At 48.0% G+C, this 19,741-nt stretch overlaps 1 protein-coding gene across 3 annotated transcripts in view; it reads left to right on the forward strand.

Annotated features, from left to right (window-relative positions):
• MACF1 (microtubule actin crosslinking factor 1) overlaps nt 1-19,741 on the forward strand; it is a 234,061-nt gene that overhangs the window by 89,119 nt on the left and 125,201 nt on the right. For all 3 annotated transcript variants that reach the window (XM_077838115.1, XM_077838114.1, XM_077838112.1), the window contains exons 6-20: nt 8,348-8,514; nt 9,605-9,717; nt 9,811-9,917; nt 10,622-10,741; nt 10,852-10,947; nt 11,389-11,516; nt 11,643-11,736; nt 12,935-13,089; nt 13,378-13,654; nt 14,224-14,352; nt 15,500-15,577; nt 16,147-16,308; nt 16,973-17,077; nt 17,741-17,836; nt 18,282-18,407. In XM_077838115.1, coding sequence (XP_077694241.1) covers nt 8,348-8,514; nt 9,605-9,717; nt 9,811-9,917; nt 10,622-10,741; nt 10,852-10,947; nt 11,389-11,516; nt 11,643-11,736; nt 12,935-13,089; nt 13,378-13,654; nt 14,224-14,352; nt 15,500-15,577; nt 16,147-16,308; nt 16,973-17,077; nt 17,741-17,836; nt 18,282-18,407 — 1,953 coding nt within the window. The remainder of the gene's footprint in view (nt 1-8,347; nt 8,515-9,604; nt 9,718-9,810; nt 9,918-10,621; nt 10,742-10,851; nt 10,948-11,388; nt 11,517-11,642; nt 11,737-12,934; nt 13,090-13,377; nt 13,655-14,223; nt 14,353-15,499; nt 15,578-16,146; nt 16,309-16,972; nt 17,078-17,740; nt 17,837-18,281; nt 18,408-19,741) is intronic.

Here is a 19,741-nt window from a genome sequence, read left to right on the forward strand (position 1 = left end):
GAAATGTTGGCACTGATTAAAAATGGGGGAAGGGGCAGTTTGCAAAGTGTGTTGGTTAGGAAGGAGGCTTGTTAGAATGGTCCCAGAAACAGGTGCATTGCAGCCAGACAGGCCAAGGCAGCAACTTTCAGTAGTGATGTCCCTGGCATTAGTAGCACTTTCTAGCATTTATCTGTGTGTGTGTGTGTGAGAGAGAGAGAGAGACTTACCAAGTACCTTTGTTGACTGCTGTCAGTCTGTGGGGTGGAAAGGGGGCAGAGACCGGTAGAGCGTATAGGGAACATGATTGAAATGGTGGGAGACACCCCCTGATTCAGCCTCAAACCTGTAGCGGGGCAGGGCAGAGAGCAATTCAAACAGAGAAGAGCGACAGGGTCGTTAATCAGCTGAGAGAGGGAAGGTGCTAGTGTTCATAGAATCATAGAATATCAGGATTGGAAGGGACCTCAGGAGGTCATCTAGTCCAACCTCCTGCTCAAAGCAGGACCAATCCCCAACTAAATCATCCCAGCCAGGGCTTTGTCAAGCCTGACCTTAAAAATCGCTAAGGAAGGAGATGTCACCACCTCCCTAGGTAACGCATTCCAGTGTTTCACCACCCTCCTAGTGAAAAAGTTTTTCTTAATATCCAACCTAAACCTCCCCCACTGTAACTTGAGACCATTACTCCTTGTTCTGTCATCTGCTACCACTGAGAACAGTCTAGATCCATCCTCTTTGGAACCCCCTTTCAGGTAGTTGAAAGCAGCTATCAAATGCCCCCTCATTCTTCTCTTCTGCAGACTAAACAATCCCAGTTCCCTCAGCCTCTCCTCATAAGTCATGTGCTCCAGTCCCCTAATCATTTTTGTTGCCCTCCGCTGGACGCTTTCCAATTTTTCCTCATCCTTCTTGTATTGTGGGGCCCAAAACTGGACACAGTACTCCAGATGTGGCCTCACGATTGTCAAATAGAGGGGAACGATCACGTCCCTCGATCTGCTGGCAGTGCCCCGACTTATACATCCCAAAATGCCATTGGCCTTCTTGGCAACAAGGGCACACTGTTGACTCATATCCAGCTTCTCGTCCAATGTAACCCCAGGTCCTTTTCTGCAGAACTGCTGCCTAGCCAGTCGGTCCCTAGTCTGTAGCGGTACATGGGATTCTTCCATCCTAAGTGCAGGACTCTGCACTTGTCCTTGTTGAACCTCATCAGATTTCTTTTGGCCCAATCCTCCAATTTGTCTAGGTCCCTCTGTATCCTATCTCTACCCTCCAGCGTATCTACCTCTCCTCCCAGTTTAGTGTCATCTGCAAACTTGCTGAGGGCGCAATCCATGCCATCCTCCAGATCATTACAGGTGTCCAGTCTAGTTCCTGTCAACCCAGCATGTTTCCAAAGAGGAAAAGCGGCCCCACTTCTCCGGGGCGAAGGTGAACTCAGCCAGTTCGAGTCCATCTCCTCTCGGGCAGTAGAATCCTGCCCTGGTGCAGCAGTGCCATTTGTGGTCCAGGGGAACGCGAACAGAAAACGGAGTTATTGGAGGGAGTGCTGTGCCTCGGATAGTCAAAGGGGGCATCGGCTAGTGCAGAGGTGGGCAAACTATGGCCCGCGGGTCACATCTGGCGGGGCGGTTGGATGGGGCAGAGGTTCTGGGGGGCGAGCGGTCAGGGGTTGGGGAACAGGGCGGGTTGGATAGGGTGTGGGAGTCCGGGGGGCCTGTCGGGGCAGGGGTGTGGATAAGGGTTGGGGCAGTCTGGGGACAGGGAGCAGGGGGGGTTGGATAGGGGGTGGGGTCCCGGGAGGGCCTGTCAGGGGGCGGGGGTGTGGATAGGGGTCAGGGAGGTAGTCAGGGAACAGGGAGCAGGGGGGTTAGATGGGGGTGGGGTCCCGAGGGGGGCAGTGGTTAGGTGTGGGGGGTGCTGGGAGGGGGCGGTCAGGGGACAAGGAGCAGGGGGGAGGGGTGGATGGGTTGGAGGTTCTGAGGACAGGCAATCGGGGTGGGAAGTGGGTGGGGGTAGATAGGGGGCAGGGCCAGGCTGTTGCGGGGCACAGCCTTCCCTACCTGGGCCTCCATACAGTTTCACATCCTGATGTGGCCCTTGGGCCAAAACGTTTGCCCACCCTTGGGCTAGTGGGATGTATTTTGGACTGGGAAGGACTAGATGAGTGTACGCTGGGTTTTTGGCTTGAGGCCATGGTGATATAGGCAGGGTTGCTGGAAGAGATTGGTTATTGGGTGTTACGCTTGGGGGCAGTGAAATTGTCTCCTTGTATTTTGGGCTTGAGGCCAGAGGTCTCTTGTGTCTGTATTTGGAGTTGTGGGTGGCAGAAGATGCTGCATTTGTTTTGGGGGTTGCTTCAGATGAGGACGTCACTATTCTCTGCCATTTGGGGAGCAGAAGGGCCACCTCTGATTTGTGATGGACGTGAGTACCTCGGTCCAGATTCTCAGCGCAGTTTGGGCTGCTGGGGATGGGGCTTGGCCCATGAAAGGTAGGAATCAGTAGGCAAAAGGAGCTCGATGCTGAATATTTTGGCTTGTTGGGCCAAGGCCATTACCTTGATGTACTGGAGAAGGCAGCTCTGTATTTAGATGCCAAGCTCGGTGGGAGCAGAGCTGTCCTGATAAAAGTGGTTGATCTTTAAAAAAAAATTTCAGAGGAATTTTGTGAGCTGATCAGTGAGTAAGGAAGGTTCTGTGCTTGTGCTCCCGGTTCCATTTGCTCATCAGCCCCTTTCTCAGATTCCTTCGTGCCAAGAGCAGGCTCTTCAAGGAGGAGGTGGTACCGCCTCTCAGTATCAGTAGTACAGTGGAGCATGTGTGGGGCATGTCGGGATCCTGCGGATGCAGCTGCCTTTTCTGTCCCTTCTTCCAGCCTGGGGAGTGGGGCAGGCAAAGGCCTAATAATCTGGGGATGGACGACTATGTTGTTTGTTATTTAGATGGTACGCGAGGTGCATCGTGCATTTGTTGTGGCTGTGGGCATGTGATCATGTCAGTCTATCAGCCCGTTGCTTCAAGGAAATCCCTGCTTTGGGTCCAGAAGAGTTAACGCCAAAGCCGGCTGTGTGGCAGCAACCGAAAAAGAGCAGTTTTCTGTGTGATAAGCATGTCAGACTCCAGAGAGGGAGGTGAGCAGCGGCATACCAATTACATTACTGCTGCCACTCCTCTCTGTGCTTCCACAGAGTCTTCCTCAGATGTCTGGGGGAGGGAGGATCCTTTGCCTCCAGCCCTGCAGCTTCCTTTCTCTTCCCTGCAAGGGGAATCTTCACTGGAGCTGGACGCTGTGAGCAGTAGAAGCCAGGTGAAAATTAGGGCTGTCTAGCGATTAAAAAAATCAAACTTGATTAATTGCGCTGTTAATAATAGAATACCGTTTATATAAATATTTTGGATGTTTTCTACATGTTCAAATATCTTGATTTCAATTACAACACAGATACAAAGTGTGTACAGTGCTCACTTGATATTTATTTTTGATTACAAGTATTTGCACTGTAAAAAACAAAAGAAATAGCATTTTTCAATTCACCTCATACAAGTACTATAGTGCAACTGCTTTATACTGAAAGTTGAACTTACAAATGTAGAATTATGTACAAAAAAATCCTGCATTCAAAAATAAAACAATGTAAAACTTTAGAGCCTATAAGTCCACTCAATCCTACTTCTTGTTCAGCCAATTGCTCAAACAAACAAGTTTGTTTTACATTTTCAGAAGATAATGCTGCCTGCTTCTCGTTTACAATGGCACCTGAAAGTGAGAACAGGCACTGTTGTAGCCGGCGTTGCAAGATACTTGCATGCCAGATGTGCTAAAGATTCATATGTCCCTTGATGCTTCAACCACCGTTCCAGAGGACATGTGTCCGTGCTGATGATGGGTTCGGCTCAATAACGATCCAAAGCAGTGCGGACCAACACATGTTCATTTTCATTACCTGAGTCAGATGCCACCAGCAGAAGGTTGATTTTCTTTTTTTGGCAGTTTGGGTTCGGTAGTTTCCGCATCAGTGTGTTGCTCTTTTATGACTTCTGAAAGCATGCGCCACACCTCATCCCTCTCAGATTTTGGAAGGCACTTCAGATTCTTAAATCTTGGGTCGAGTGCTGTAGCTATCTTTAGAAATTTCACATTGGTACCTTCTTTGTATTTTGTCAAATTTGCAGTAAAAATGTTCTTAAAACAAACAACATGTGCTGGGTCATCATCCGAGATGGCTATAACATGAAATATATGACAGAATATGGGTAAAACAGAGAAGGAGACATACAATTCTCCCCTAAGGAGTTTGGTCACAAATTTAATGAATTTTTTTTGATGAGCATCATCAGCATGGAAGCATGTCCTCTGGAACAATGGCCGAAGCATGAAGAAACATATGAATCTTTAGTGCGACGCCAGTTACAAACGGGCCATGCGAACGCCTTTTCTCACTTTCAGGTGACATTGGTGACTTTCAGGTGACATTGTAATTAAGAAGTGGGCAGCATTATCTCCCGTAAATGTAAACAAACTTGTTTCGCTTAGCTATTGGCTGAACAAGAAGTAGGACTGAGTGGACTTTTAGGCTCTAAAGTTTTATATTGTTTTGCTTTTGAGTGCAGTTGTGTAACCAAAAAAACCCCTGCATTTGTAAGTTGCACTTTCATGATAAAGAGATTGCATGACAGTAGTTGTATGAGGTGAATTGAAAAAATATTATTTCTTTTGTTTATCATTTTTACAGTGCAAATATTTGTAATGAAAATTATATGAAGTGAGTACTGTACACTGTGTATTCTGTGTTGTAACTGAAATTGATATATTTGAAAATGTAGAAAACCATCCAAAATATTTAATAAATTTCAATTGGTATTCTATTGTTTAACAGCGCGATCAATCGTGATTAATTTTTTTAATCACAATTAATTTTTTTGAGTTAATTGCGTGAGTTAACTGCAATTAATCGACAGCTCTAGTGAAAATATTTCCCCTCCAGTAACCTTCCTAAAGGACTGCAGTGAGCGGGTAGCTCGTGATCAAGTTCCTGTGCTCCCAGTTAGTTAAGTTTAATGAAGCAGGGGGATGTTCAGGGAGAGAGGAGCACAGAAGGGAGCGACATATAAGGGCTTGATCCTGGACACATGATTTTCTGCAGCGCTGAGCAGGGCTTCAGTGAGGGGAGCAAATCAGCTGGTTTAACATTCTACAGGCACCTTTCCTCCACGGTGAAAATTTAGATTCCCCCTTTTGTTTGTCCCTGTCCTGCTTGAGTTGATGGACAGTAATTCTACTAATTGTGGAAAGCTGAGAGAGACACTGGCATAGTCTCGAACACATACACTCTGATCTACTCTATGATATTCCTAGCAAGCCAGTCTGCCTAAAAAGACCAGTGCTTGCACTTCGGTTTCTCTCGAAGCGCTATGATCAGTGTATTGCCAGCAGTTACAAGTTGTTACACACCTCCATCTAAGCAAGCACATTTATTCTTAAGGTAAAAGCATTACAGAAAAATCAGATTAAAAACAATAAAAGAACCTACACACATGCTAAAAAGCTTATCAGAGATGACCCCCCAACTCCAACCTAGGGCTCTGGTAGGTGTCAGTCCTACAGATCCCCCTAACTGGATTTTCCCTGTGGTTACAAGTCAATATCAGTTTTTAGATCAGGAACCAGAACAAAGGCCCTAAGTCAGTTTAAGCTTGGGCTATTTATTCCACGGTCCTTTTTCTTTGGGTCTCTGGAGAATCCCCTTTGAGCCAGAAAATGTGAGCCTCCCCAGGAGGCGGTACCTCTCTGGAGACGTTAATCACCCCTTGCTGGGTTTAATTCCTGCTGGAGCTGTGGTAACCCCTGCCCACCCCGGGGTGAATACAATCCCTGGCTCACAATGAGATATAAACTGGCCATACATTTAATACAATATAGTCTTCCAAAGATATTGCTCAAAGCTGCCCTGTCTGCCATGGTAGGCACTGTGCAGACACATAGTCCACGACAGTCCCTGGTTTACAGCCTAAACAGAGTAGACCTAAGGGGTGGCTGGACAAATAAGTGAGTGAGGGATGGGAGGAGAGCAGGCTGAGTAAACAAGCGGTCGGAGGTCAGCTGTAGGTGCTGTATGTTCAAGGTGATAATAGGGAGAAACCCTGACCCCTGGCAATGTCTAGCCAGTAACACTTAGTTTAGTATCCCCTATTCCAGGGGACTCTGTCTAGAGCTCTGTGTCTTGGATCTATGAATGAAGGCATTCATTGTTAGGCAAAAGCAGGGCGTTGCTGTCAGAGCTTGGGTGAATCTTATGCTGAAGTGAGCCTGGGAGTCTTCAGCAGCACAGAGGGAGCGCAGCTAGACTGTAAGAACAGGCCCAGTTCTGCAGTCTCCTGGCAGTAGATGGATCCAGTCCATGCCCCAGTACTTTACCCCAGAGTGCTCAGCCAGACACGATTTCTTGCTGCTTCTCTGAATTCAGCATGGGAGGAAAAGCTGTTCTGATAATCTGTCTGTAGTCATCATAGGAGGTAGAGATGCTCTGACTGGCAGTCTCTGTTGGAAGATGTTATCTGCAATGCTGACTGTAGCTGGGCTTGGTATACAGCCACCTAGCCAAGCAAGACTTTGTGCTTGTAGGAAAACCATTCTAAGACCAGGTTTAGCGGCTTCTCCCATCTCCACCTGCTGCTGATGCCTTGGAATTTGTTTGTTTTTCTGGAGTATCTTGTTCTCCATGCACATCCCGCAGAAAGATACATTTCAAACGGCTCAGTGTAAATCACCAAGACATGCTAACAGTGTGTGGGGTCTGGCTCTTAAACACAGGGGCAAATGAAGGGCATTCTTCTCTCTGTCTTCCAACACCTTCACCCCACTGCCCTGTCTGTCTGTCTCAGGTATTTCCAAAGCGCTCATCACTGTGATTATCTGGGTTGTGCTCTCTTGTGATGCTCTCTGGGAGAAGTGCAGAAACGATGACTTGTAGGTAGGCTGTGTTGACTGGCTGGATGAATTAAAGGGAAAAATTGCACTTCCAGCTGAAAATGTCACACTTACCATTGTTACAGGTAGCCTCTAAAATCACAATAACTGAAAGAGCTTAAAGAAAGGTATCTTTTCTTTGCTTTTTTTCATGTTGTTAGCTTCCTGCATTTGACAGCGCTTTGTGCGTAGTCCGTTTCACTGTTGTTGGTGCTTACCCTTCCCCTGTAACAGAAGCAGCAGGCAGGAGTGTGTACAGAGAAAGGGGATGAGCAAGTGTGCCTGATGGGGCTGCCCAGAAGACCCCACTAAATCTCACCAGGGGAGCAAAAAAACCTTTAGCTTTTTTTAGAATTAAAAAAAAAATGACATGAACGCATTTCAGGGGAGACTACTTACAGGGGAAGGGGATGGGGGTTGTTAAAAATCGGAATGCTTGATATTCATAGATTGCAGGGCCAGAGGGGCCCACTGTGGTGACCTGACCTCCTGTATAGCACAGGCAATAATGGTACTGCCCCCAAATAATTCCTAGAGTGTACGGTTTAGAGAAACATCCAACCATAATTTTAAAAGTGTCAGTGATGGAGAATCCCCCATGATCCTTCGTCAGTTGTTCCAATGGTTCAGTGTTCTCACTGTCAAAAATGTACACCTTATTTCCAGTCTGAATTTGTCTAGCTTCAACTTCCAACCATTGGATCATGTTAGATGTTTCTCTGCTAGACTGAAGAGCCCATTATTAAATGGTTGTTCCCCATGTAGGTACTTATAGGATAAAATCATGTGACCCCTTAACCTTCTCTTTGTTAGACTCAAAGAACTCCATCGATTTCATTTATCACTAGAAGGCAGGTTTTCTAATAGTTCTCGTGGCTCTTCTCTGAACTATGTCCAATTTGTCAACCTCCTTCTTGGATTGTGGGCACTAGAACTGGGCAGAGTATTTCAGCAGCAGTTGCACCAGCACCAAATACAGAGGTAAAATAACCTCTCCACTCCTACTCCAGGTTCCCCTGTTTGTGCATCCCAGGATGCAATATTCGTCCTTTTCAAAGCTCTCAGGCTATAGTATCCCTTTAACCAAACGTCCTTTGCTCTGAAAAGCCTTCAGCCGAGTTACGTGCAGCTACGCTGAATTTGCCCTGACCTCAGCTTTCAGCTGATTTTAGTCCGCACCGATCCAAGCAATTGTGGCAGTAAAAATTGAGGTGCTGTACGCCTATAACCTGTCTTTAGACATGGATCCCTGGCTTGGACTTTTCATATGAGACTAGCTCCTGAGAGCCCTTATACGGTGTGTATGTATCGAAATAAAATCTGCATAACTTGCCCAACAGGGTTCTTCCCGCTTCCAAAGTGCCGTGTCACCAGCGACACCATGTCTTTACAGATCTCCGATATCTACATCAGCGGGGAGTCAGGGGACATGTCCGCGAAGGAGAAGCTGCTTCTGTGGACCCAGAAGGTGACTGCAGGTTACGTGGGAGTGAAGTGCACCAACTTCTCTTCGTGCTGGAGCGACGGGAAGATGTTCAATGCACTCATTCACAGATACAGGTACGCAGAGAGGAGTCTGGCTTGGCTACGGGGGAGGTTAAGGCTCTTTGTTCTCTCTTTGCATTTAATAGTCTGCACCTTGAAATCCTAGTTCTGCCCGACCTAGAATAATGGAGGATGGGCGTTCTGCTTCGGGCCCCGCGTAGCAGAAGAAGCTGAGCACGCACACAGTTGCAAGTAGTGTTGGCCTTTTAACAAAGGGGAAAAAAGCTTTAAAACCAGATTATGGAGGCGCTGCTGTGCTGTAAATGTTGTCATTTCCCGCTCTGCTCTCAGTGAATAATAATACTTAGCACTTCAGTGGCACCTTCCATCTAAGCATCTCCAGGCTCTCTTGAAGCAGCAATTAAGCGGCTCACAAAACTCCTTGTGAGCTAGCTAGGCAAGTGGTATTATCTCTCTCTGACGCTTGCCGGCTGCACAGTGAGTTGGTGGCAGAGCTGGGATTAGAACTCAGCAGGGCTGACTCCTGCTCCCCCGCCCCTGGCTTTGACCACTAGACCACGCTGTTGAGGGTGAAGGAGATGAGCAAAAATTGTCAGTAAGGTCAAAGCATCATCAGATGTCTCCAGACAGCATCTGTCACCTGGATTACCCTTTGTCAGGCTGTGACTGACTGATCACGGGCAACCCCCTAAATGGAAAGGAGTGGGGTCATGAGTCACTCTGCAGAAGGAAGATGGAAAACAAGGGAGTAACTGTTTGTGGGGTTAGGAGTCCTAAGCAGTGTGTACCCCAGCACTGAGCTGGGTGTAGCAGATTCAAAGAACTAGCCAGGAAATCTCTGCTTTTCTTGCCTTGAACGTGAAGATCTTCTGGTCCTAATCCTCATTTGCACTTTATGTCCTATTGTAACTTTGCATACCTGCTTGCATGAACAGTGCTTGCTCCTGGCACGTTGGGGGAATCACTGGTGACCCCCTTTGTAGTGTTAGGAGCCTCCCTCCTCCTCCTTGGTCTCCATGTACCTGTGTATCTTGTATGGTTAGCGGTATCTGGCTGTGAACGCACGGTGCTGTACCAGAAGCAGAGTGTCACCTTGGCTAGGTGTGACGGTGGCTGTCTCTGAGCTGTTGGGTGTGTCTTACAGGCCGGATATGGTGGACATGGAGCGGGTGCAGATACAGAGTAACCGGGAGAATCTGGAACAGGCCTTTGAGGTTGCAGAGAGGCTTGGAGTCACCCGGTTGCTGGATGCCGAAGGTGAGAGACTATGGTGATTGGCCCATCTGGGTAGAAGATTACCTCTTCCCCTCTTCCCCCTCTGACTTAGATTTCTTTGTCCCCTTGCCCCAGATGTGGATGTCCCATCTCCAGATGAGAAGTCTGTGATAACGTATGTGTCTTCAATCTACGATGCCTTTCCCAAGGTCCCCGAGGGAGGAGACGGGATCAGTGCGATAGTAAGAACGGCTGCTTTTTACACCTTCTGACCCTGAATTCTATGGAAGGCGGGTCTGTAAGCACCTTGTGTCGTGACTGGGGGTGGTGTGAGTTGTCTGCCTCGTCTCCAGGAGAAAAGTTTGGAGGCTTCCATCTCCAACTACAAAAGATGGTGTCTCCAAAAAAAAAAAAAAAAAGGCAGTGGAAGTTTGTGCTGTTTAGCAGGGTTCTCCCAGCATGGAGACTGGAATCAGGAGAGGGAAGTGGGGGTTGGAGCTCATGTCAGCTTGCTGCTGCTGGAGCAGTGTGGGGCAATTTACAGTTTCCCCAGTCAGGTTGGGCTGCCCTTTAATTCTCCTGTGCACCATGCAAAGTCACTTGGTTCTCCGTGGGTACGTGTGACCAGCCTGAGGCGGTGCACTGAAGTCTCAGATCTGGGCAGCGGCGTAACCTAGCTCTGTTGTGCCCTGGAGACAGCAGCTTATAGCAAGGTCCTGCTTTTCCCTCTGTGCCGGTGTAACTGCATCACAAGAGGGGAGGCACTTTCAGCTGGGGTTGGGCAGCAGATGTCACCGGTCTGAGTCGCAAGGATGCATGTTCCGTTTGTTCTCTCCCCTGCTTTGGCTGGCAACGTACTGGGGCCCAGCTGCGATATTTTGCCTGTTGCTTTGTGTAGCTGCTTTCCAGCATTAGCACTTCAAATGGCTCCCCCTTCTCCTCCCAGGAGGTGGATTCAAGGTGGCTAGAGTACCAGAACCGCGTGGACTCCCTCATCCCGTGGATCAAACAGCACACGATACTGATGTCAGATACATCCTTCCCCCAGAACCCTGTTGAGCTAAAGGTAAGGGTTTCCTTGGAGTGTCTGGTGCCAGTTGTGGCTTTGGGCTTAACTGGTGGTAGCGTGAGATGGTGCCTTGGGCTGTGTGCTGATACAGCTGTCTCCCGTTGCAGGCACTTTATAATCAGTACATACACTTCAAAGAAACAGAAATCCCAACAAAAGAACAAGAAAAAGGGAGGATAGAGGAGTTGTATAAACTACTAGAGGTAAGAGACTTCTCAGCTGCGTGACTGGTCGCTGGGAACATTTGGTTTTTCAAGATTTACTGTACGTTCAGTCTGGATTTGTTTTGAAACAGAGAAACAAAAATGACCCTGAGGGTTATTATAATGCCAGCAGCGTCGCTGAGCCAACCCGACTGAGGCATGGGTGGTTCTGCTGCTCTGATCGCTGTGGTATCCTAGCACCTCCCAGCAGTGTGTTAGCCCCTTGGCGGCGTGGTGCAGAGAGAGTGGTCTGATGACCGAGGCAGCCCCTCTCAAGGTGGTGTAGGGGGAGCTACATTCAGGTTAGGGGTATGCAGGGCTATAACCAAGAAGACTGGTGCCCTCCTCTCCCAAGAGATGTCAGTGGAATAAGTCACTCAGATGCGGTCAATGGTGTAATACAGCGGGGTAAGAGACACTGTTCTACTACTATGTTTCCAGGTATGGATTGAATTCGGCCGCATCAAGCTGCCCCAAGGTTACCACCCCAATGACGTGGAGGAGGAATGGGGCAAGCTGATCATAGAGATGCTGGAGCGCGAGAAGTCGTTGCGGCCAGCAGTGGAGAGGTTGGTATTGAACTGTGGGAAGGCAGAGCTCGCTGGATCCCTGTTGAGAATTCTCTTCTGCCACCGCTATGGTGGCTGAAGGTGTCCCGGAGAGGCTCATGTCTCTGATTGTTTCTTTTGTCGCAGGCTGGAATTGCTGCTACAAATCGCTAACAAAATTCAGAATGGTGCTCTGAGCTGTGAAGAAAAACTCACTCTGGCAAGGAACACGCTGCAAGCCGTGAGTGTTGGTGTTAGTCTCCCAGGATCACCTCCTGCTTTGTGTCTATTGTCCTCGTTCCTTCCCTCGAACCCACCTCACTCGCCTCTATAGCCTGGCAGAGCAGCTGCCTTTCTGCTTAGACCTCAGCACCTCACCCTTGGGATGTTGAGCTTATTCTGAATAGGGCGTGGGGTTCGTGGTGGAACGGGAGCGCCCAGTACTGTGCTAGCTAAGAAGGTGAATGCGATCGTTGGATGTATAAGCAGGGGGAGCATCACGTAAGAGTACGGAGGTGGTGTTACTTTGGTATATGGCATCAGTCAGACAGTTACTAGTCCTTGTGTCCAATCAGGTGTCCATGCTTCCAAAAGGATGCTGAAAAATTGGAAAGGGTTCGGCAAAGAGCTACGAGAATGATTCAGTCTGGGAATGAATGCCTTATAATGAGTCTTAAGAGGTTCAATCTATTCTGGTGATCCAAGAGAAGGTTCTGAGGTGACTGGCTATGGCAAGTCTACAGGGCAGTCAGACGTGTGAGAGATCCAGGCTGGCTTTGGGCGAGCTAGCTTGAATGCCAAGAGCAGCGAAGCTGCGGTAGCACAGGTTAGCCGCTGGAGGACGTGCGCAGGGCCTGGGTTGGTCGTATCGCCTGTCCTGCTGCGGTCTCGCTGCTGTTTGAGCTGGTTCAGCCGTAGCTCGGGTTTGTCTACGCGTGCTGCGGTCACGCCCCGATTGCACCGTAGACGTACCTAAAGCATCGAGGTACCTATGTGGGGAAATGATTTCTGATCGTTGACGGCCCTTTAAGCTAGCAGGGAATGACGTAACCAGAGCCAGTCGTTGAAGCTAGACAAATTCAGACTGGAAACAAGGTGCACGTTTTAAAGGGAGGGTAACTAAATATTTGAATAACTTGTCTAGGGGTGGGTGGATTCTCCACCACTTGGAGTCTTTACAGCGAGACTGGATGTCTTCCTAAAAGACGTTGCACTGGCTCAAACAGAAGTTATGGGCTTGATGCACAAGCCAGTAGGGGAGGTTCTTTGGCTTGTGTTACGCAGAGGTCAGGCTAGATGATCATAAATGGTCCCTTCTGGCCACAACATCTACGAATCCTTTGAATGTTGAACCAGAACACAGCCCTCTTGCCTTGCATGTCCCTTACAGTACAGCGGGGATGACCTATCCCCCTGGTAACTCTGACCTCTCGCTGCAGGATGCTGCTCACCTGGAGTCTGGCCAGCCAGTGCAGTACGAATCCGATGTGGTCATGTACCTGCAGGAATGCGAGGGGCTCATCCGGCAGCTGCAGGTGGATGTGCAGATCCTCCGAGATGAGAATTACTACCAGCTGGAGGAGCTGGTCTTCAGGTGAGGGGCTGTGTGTATGAGGAAGCATCGCTGACTGGGGGATATAGACTGAAACACATTCATATGCTGCATTAAGCAGCAAGGTATGCGAGTCCTGGTGGTTTTGGCTGTGCCCAGCTGAGTGCGTCATGCTCTCCGTGGGCTTCCCGTGAGGTGGGATTCCTTCAGCAGATAGACAAACCCTTGATAAGCAGGATCCTTGTGGAGAACAGGTGTCATTCCATATATCTGCTGGAGTCCAGACATCGGTAACTCAGCTCCTGTCTTCCCTCCCCCTCTCTGCTCCAGGATCGTCCGGCTGCAAGATGAGCTGGTCACGCTGAGGCTGGAATGCACTAACCTGTACCGGAAGGGTCACTTCTCTACCTTGGAGCTGGTACAGCCGTCCACCCTGACCACTACACACCTGAAGGCAGAGCCCTTGACAAAGGGCACGCACACCTCCTCTACCTCCTGGTTCCGGAAGCCCATGACCCGGGCGGAGCTGGTGGCCATCTCCTCTTCTGAAGATGAAGGCAACCTCCGATTTGTGTACGAGCTGCTGTCCTGGGTGGAAGAGATGCAGGTGCGTGCGTGCCCTGGGCTTTAACTAGCTCTACAGGCCGATTTAGCTGCATGCATTGACACTAAAACAAAGTCAGAAACTGAAAAATGTGGAGGGGGTTTCTGTCTTTTTTTTTTTTTTTTTTCCTTTAAACCACAAATGTTGTGACGGTGCAACTGGTCCCTGGGGCACAGGGAATGCCGTTGGTTTCCAGATACTCTTGTTTCTGAGAAGTCCCTCTTGCCCTGAGCTGGGTTTGGTTTCCCATATTGATGCTCCTGCTGTTTGCAGGGAATAGTGGAAGGCTGTCTCCAAAGCAGGGCTCAAGACTAATTCAGCCTGACAAGCTCCTCCTGTTTGACGTGAGCATAGGGCTTGAGCCAGCTGCCCCTGAAGTCAGTGTGAGTTTGGACATTGACCTGAGCGCTGTTAGGGTCAGTCTCTTAAGGAGCACACTGCACTGGGGCTGGGCTTTGCATCTGTTGCTACAATAGTGAGCTAGGAGGTGATGTCACCTCCAGGATCCTGTGCTTTTGAGCATGCTCTTTGGGATGGCGAACATTGACTGGGCCTATTGGTGGCTGTTTCAGATGAAGCTGGAGCGGGCGGAGTGGGGCAGTGATTTGCCGAGTGTGGAATCTCAGCTGGAGACACAGCGGCACGTCCACTCCAGCGTGGAGGATCTGGGCGCCAGTGTGAAGGAGGCCAGGATGTACGAGGTGAGGGGACACAGACTTGATAGTGTAACTGAGGGCACTAGAGTTTGCCAGTGCTCGGAGGAGTGATGAGGAGGGGCATGACATCAGATCCTGTGAGTGTTTGGTGGCTTTTGAGTGTGAATACACTTGAAGCTGCTGCAGTGAGGCATCTTTGAAGGTATATGGTGCAGCCAGCTCTACCAGCACTCTCAACTATCAAGACTCATTAAAGGTAGGAGTAGAGAGGTTATGTTATCTCTGTATTTGGAACTGGTGTGACTCCTTCCAGAATGGTGTGTCCAGTTCTGATGCCCACAATTCAAGGAGTGTTGATAAATTCAAGAAGGTTCAGAGAAGAACCCCAAGAATGATTGGATTAGAAAACCTGCCTTCTAGCGATAGGCTCAAAGAGCTCAATCTATTGAGTTTAACAAAGAGGGGTCACTTAAATAAAGTTCATAACTATGTACATGGGGAGCAAACATTTAATAATGGGCTCTTCAGTGGAGCAGAGAAAGGGCTAACACGATCCAATGACTGGAAATTGAAGCTCGACAAATTCAGTCTGGAAATAATGTAGTTTTAACAGTGTGAGTAGTTAACAGTGTGAGTAATTTTCCAAGGGTCATGGTGAATTCCACATCTCTGACAATTGTTAAATCAAGGTTGGATCTGTCTCCAAAAGCTCTGCTCTAGGAATTACTTTGGGGAAGTTCTGTGACCTGTGCTGTATGGTCCCCTCTGCCCTTAGAATCTGTGAATCTAAGGTGTGTCCCATTGAACCAGGATTTTAATGTATCACCATTAGCTTATTCTGCAGGCAAAGCTCAAACCAAAGAGGCTTAAGTGCTGCGGCTACTGTTCAGATTTGATCCTCATTGATTTGTTGTCTTAAGCCCAATTTCTCATAAATTGTTCTTTTTATTTTCTCTTGGAGCCCTATTCCTTCACTAAGGGAAACCGCCTGATTTCCCTCTCCTCTTTCTCTCCTCTGCCCCCCCGCTCCCCCAACCCCCTGCTTCAGAGAAGAGACCACTTGCCACAGCTAGGATTCTCGCTTCTGGTCCTTACCGCTCAAGGAAAACTCAGGGGAAGTGGCTGGTATGGGGTGCGATGCTCTGAAATTGAAGCTATATACTGGCAACGTGAACCATTTTTTCCTTCTTAGGGTAAAATGTCTCAGAATTTCCGCACTAGCTACACAGAAACGCTCGGCAAGCTGGAGACACAGTACTGCAAGCTGATGGTGAGTAGGCATTATCCATGTCCACAGCATGCTCTGGTGCCTGAGAGTCCCACCCCTCCACCCAGCACCATATTCCCCTGGCACAGGATGCAGAATACAGGATCTATACTCTGCTGGTGGTGAGGATTGGGAGAGGGAACAGCAGTAATCATTGAGAGCTGAGAGAAGAGCAGACACGTTAGTGTCTTCTTCAGAATTCAGAGGAAACCTGTTTATGGCAAACCAGGTTATTTTGGCAAGGTTGGCCTGTGTGCTATGGAGGCCATGGCTTTACTCAGCCTGTAACCCTGAGTGTCCAAGGCAAAGGATCCAAATTTCCTAAGCTGTTCTCATTGTCCTTATTTGCTTGACTTACATGACATGAGAAATGTTTCCCAGTTTGGAGCAACTCGTCACAGCTGGAGTCATCATCTCGGGGGTGGTGGTTTTCACTTACACACTTTTCAGACATCTTCGTAGTACTGTAACTGTATGTCCTCAGCCCCCTTCAGGGGCACTGGAAGAGAGAAGAGTCTGAGAAGCATCCATTTATGGATCATGAGATGAGTGGGTTATTTCATGGAATGCAGGAAATGTCGAGCTTCCGACTGCGGCATCTCCAGAGCCTGTACGGGTTTGTGTCCCGAGCCACTGCCGAGTTAATCTGGCTGAATGAAAAGGAGGAAGAGGAGCTGGCGTATGACTGGAGTGACAACAACCCCAATATTGCTGCCAAAAGGAATTACTTCTCAGTGAGTATAGTGCAGGCACAGGGCACCCATCAGAACAGGGCTGCCTAGTTACAAGCACCGCTGATTACACTGGTATTGCTTTTCAATTTCTGTAAAATGTCCAGCTGGCTTACAAGCTCTCAAATTAAGGCTTCCCAGGATTCTGAGCTCCCACAGCTCAGCCCTCCGCTTGCCGCAGTCACGATCACCACTGGCGAACTGTGGCTGGCGTAGGAGGCAAAGGGACCAGCTAAATCTGTTCAGCAGGGTTTCCAGTTTTGTGAGCATGTAATAAATATCCGGTGGGGCAGGGTTAAAGCTGGAGTTGAAAACTTGGCTGCGAATTCCCTCAGCTCCTAGCATCTAGTTTTTGAACGATAACTTCCTGAATAATGTTTTATTTATAGCTGTATCCATTCAAAATTAAGGAAATTCCAAGGCAGAAATTCTCAGTTAAGGTTAAGGAGACTGCCCTTCAAGACAATATTAATAAGGTGTTACCATTCAAAACCTACATGCTAGGAACTGAAGAAATGTTCAGTGCTGTTCCCAACACCGGCTTTAACCCTGCCCCACATCCCTGCTCCTCTTCAGCCTGGCCTGGATATGTAATGACTCAAGTACAGCTTCCACAGAAATGTACGATTGATTTTGATTTGAGTCTTTGCTTGTGTCTGCTACTCAGGAGCTGACAATGGAACTGGAAGAGAAACAGGATGTGTTCCGGTCTCTACAAGATACGGCGGAGCTGCTGTCATTGGAGAATCACCCGGCCAAACAGACCGTAGAGGTAACTGATCACTTGAAGGGCAGATACGCTGGGGAGTTGGAGAGTGTCACGCCAAGCCATATCAATTGAACCCAGCTTATTGGGAGACATGCTGTAGACACACCACATATCCACCTCCACCCTGAACTGCTCTTATCAACTCCAAGTAGACGTAAACAGCTTTATTTATAAGGTTGCCTATTGTGAGGACAAGGGAGACACTTCTACACAGTGCCCTTCCCAAGATAATAAAGATAAATGTTTGTGTGTACCGGGCCCAGGCCCAAGGTCCTGTGGTAAGATAAGAGAGCCAGTGGCCCTGAGCTCGCTTTGAATTATTCATGGTTATGAGAGTGATGGAGCAAACATGTCTGTGGAGCAAAGGGTTCTTAGGGCAGGGTTTTTTACTGACAAGCCCCTCCACCAATTCCTGGGGATGGAGCGAAACTACCTTGGAAGTGCCACTTGAGGAGCCTCCTTTCTTTAATTTATTTCCTTTGGTCTCTATTCCAGGGCACTTCCCACGACATCTCATTACAACCAAATCCTTCCTTCCTTATGTGAACGTTGTAAGCTAGTTGAGTGAACTAGCCGAACACTGACTCAAGCCCCTTCGTTGACAGATGCACCTTGTTCCTTTGTTGTTGTAACTTGTGGTTTTCTTTGTATGTGTGTATTTTCCAGGCATATAGTGCAGCTGTCCAGTCCCAGTGGCAATGGATCAAACAGCTCTGCTTATGTGTAGACCAGCACGTGAAGGAGAATGCTGCTTACTTCCAGGTATAGTAGGGAGGGACAGTCCTGCGTTTCTGTCCCTGATCTATGGTTCAGAGACCCAAACCTGGTTGTGCACCGTGGTTATGGTATAGCATCAACTGACCCTGATGTTTGAGCCCCACAACGCACTTATCCTTTTGCAGGGCAGTATAGGCTTTATCCTGAACACAGCTTTAAATGAAGGACTTCTGAGTTTGTTCCCATGTGTTTCTTTCCCTTCTGCCGGGTCCTCTGGGCACTTTATATAGTGGGATGTGATTTCTCGCTATAGCCCAGGCCATGCCTGTGGTGGTGCTTACAGCTCCAACAGCACAAAGATGGAGAGAAATGCAGCAGAAACTTGCCTAATGAGATTTTTGGTTGGTTCCTTTCAGTGTTGCCTGTGGCAATGAATAGCCTTTGGTGTGTTGTATTGCACAGCTTTCTGTAATGCTTTTTGGCTTTGCAGTTCTTCAGCGACGCCCGAGAGTCAGAAATGTACCTGCGGAGTCTCCAGGACTCTATCAAACGGAAGTATTCTTGTGACCAGAACACCAGCCTGACCCGCCTGGAAGATCTGCTCCAGGATTCCATGGTGGGTGTTCTGTATAAGCCCCAACACCATGGGCTTGGTGCAATACACAATCAGTATTGTGGAGCAGCACTGCTTGCTGGCTTTTGTGTTACAGGGGAAAATGGGTATATTTGTTTATTCCTACAACAGCACAGTTAAGTTGAATGTTCTTTGCCTATCCTGTCTCAGGCCACTCTTTGCATTTTGATTGTGTGTGTCTGTCCGAGTACAGGCTGTGTGACCTTAACTGTGCCGCTTTCTGTTTACTGAACACTGTCTACACTAATCTGATTTTAATTTAATAGCTATAATGGAAGATCAGTGACTGCAGTAAAGGACTCTTATAGAGCACAAGGCTCTCTGTATCCTTGCACCCTTGCTGAAGGGAAGAGGAGCCAGCTGTGCAAACAGGCTGGTTAGAGACCTTTTATACCACAGGAAAATGAAGTCCAGATGTTTCACCATCACCATCTACCACACTATCTTTCTGTGCGTAGAAATACGGTGATGGGTGAGTTTTGTTGTCCAAGATGGTTACTCTGATCTGGTCAAATGCAGCTGGAGGCTGCATCCAGTTGGTTGTTTAGCCGGTGCAGGGAAGGATGGTGGGAAATGCTCACTCTTAATCCAGATCAAATCTGTCATTAATCTGTTATGCCAGTTCCAGAAAGTTGCTAACGATAAAATCAAAGCAGTGAGCATAAGGGTAATTGTGTATGTTTATATTCAGTAATCAAGACATCAGTAGCAGGCTGCTCTTTGGCAGATTAATCTTTAGGCCTCGTGACCTGATGCAAATGGAATAATATAGAGCAGTCCAAACAATAAGATAACTTTATAACCGCTCAGTGTAAATTGGTATAATAAAACACAAGGAGTGAACTGTCAACCAGCTACTGATTTGGTATATCTAATTAGTGCGGGCTTACTTAAGTATTTAATTGCTAATCCTCTGATAAAGTTTAAATGTTAACATTTATACACTTGTTCAGATTGGACTGATTAAGTACTAACGTATTAGTGGAGGTTAACAAACTCAGATGCATGAAATCCCATTGCCATATTCAGTCTCTTACTTATGGGATTCCTTTGATCCAGAGGTTCTGCAGCAAAAAAACATGGGTGCTGTTATTGGGGAGTCATGTAGGATAAATCTTCTGGACTCATTGTCCTCTCTTCTTAAGGGTCCGTGTGGCGCATTCCCTCCTCCCAGTTTCAGGTGGTCAGGCCCTTTGTAATCCAGCTGTACTAGCTGCAGGTTCTTAGAACTGTATCCACAAATACTAGGACTCTGGCATGATAGTGGGTCACTCCTTGTTTTGAAAAGTAACCGACGTCTCAGGAACGGTGAAGTC

This window comes from Eretmochelys imbricata, chromosome 19 (assembly GCF_965152235.1).
Source record: "Eretmochelys imbricata isolate rEreImb1 chromosome 19, rEreImb1.hap1, whole genome shotgun sequence".
In the NCBI taxonomy this organism is placed as follows: Eukaryota; Metazoa; Chordata; order Testudines; family Cheloniidae; genus Eretmochelys; species Eretmochelys imbricata.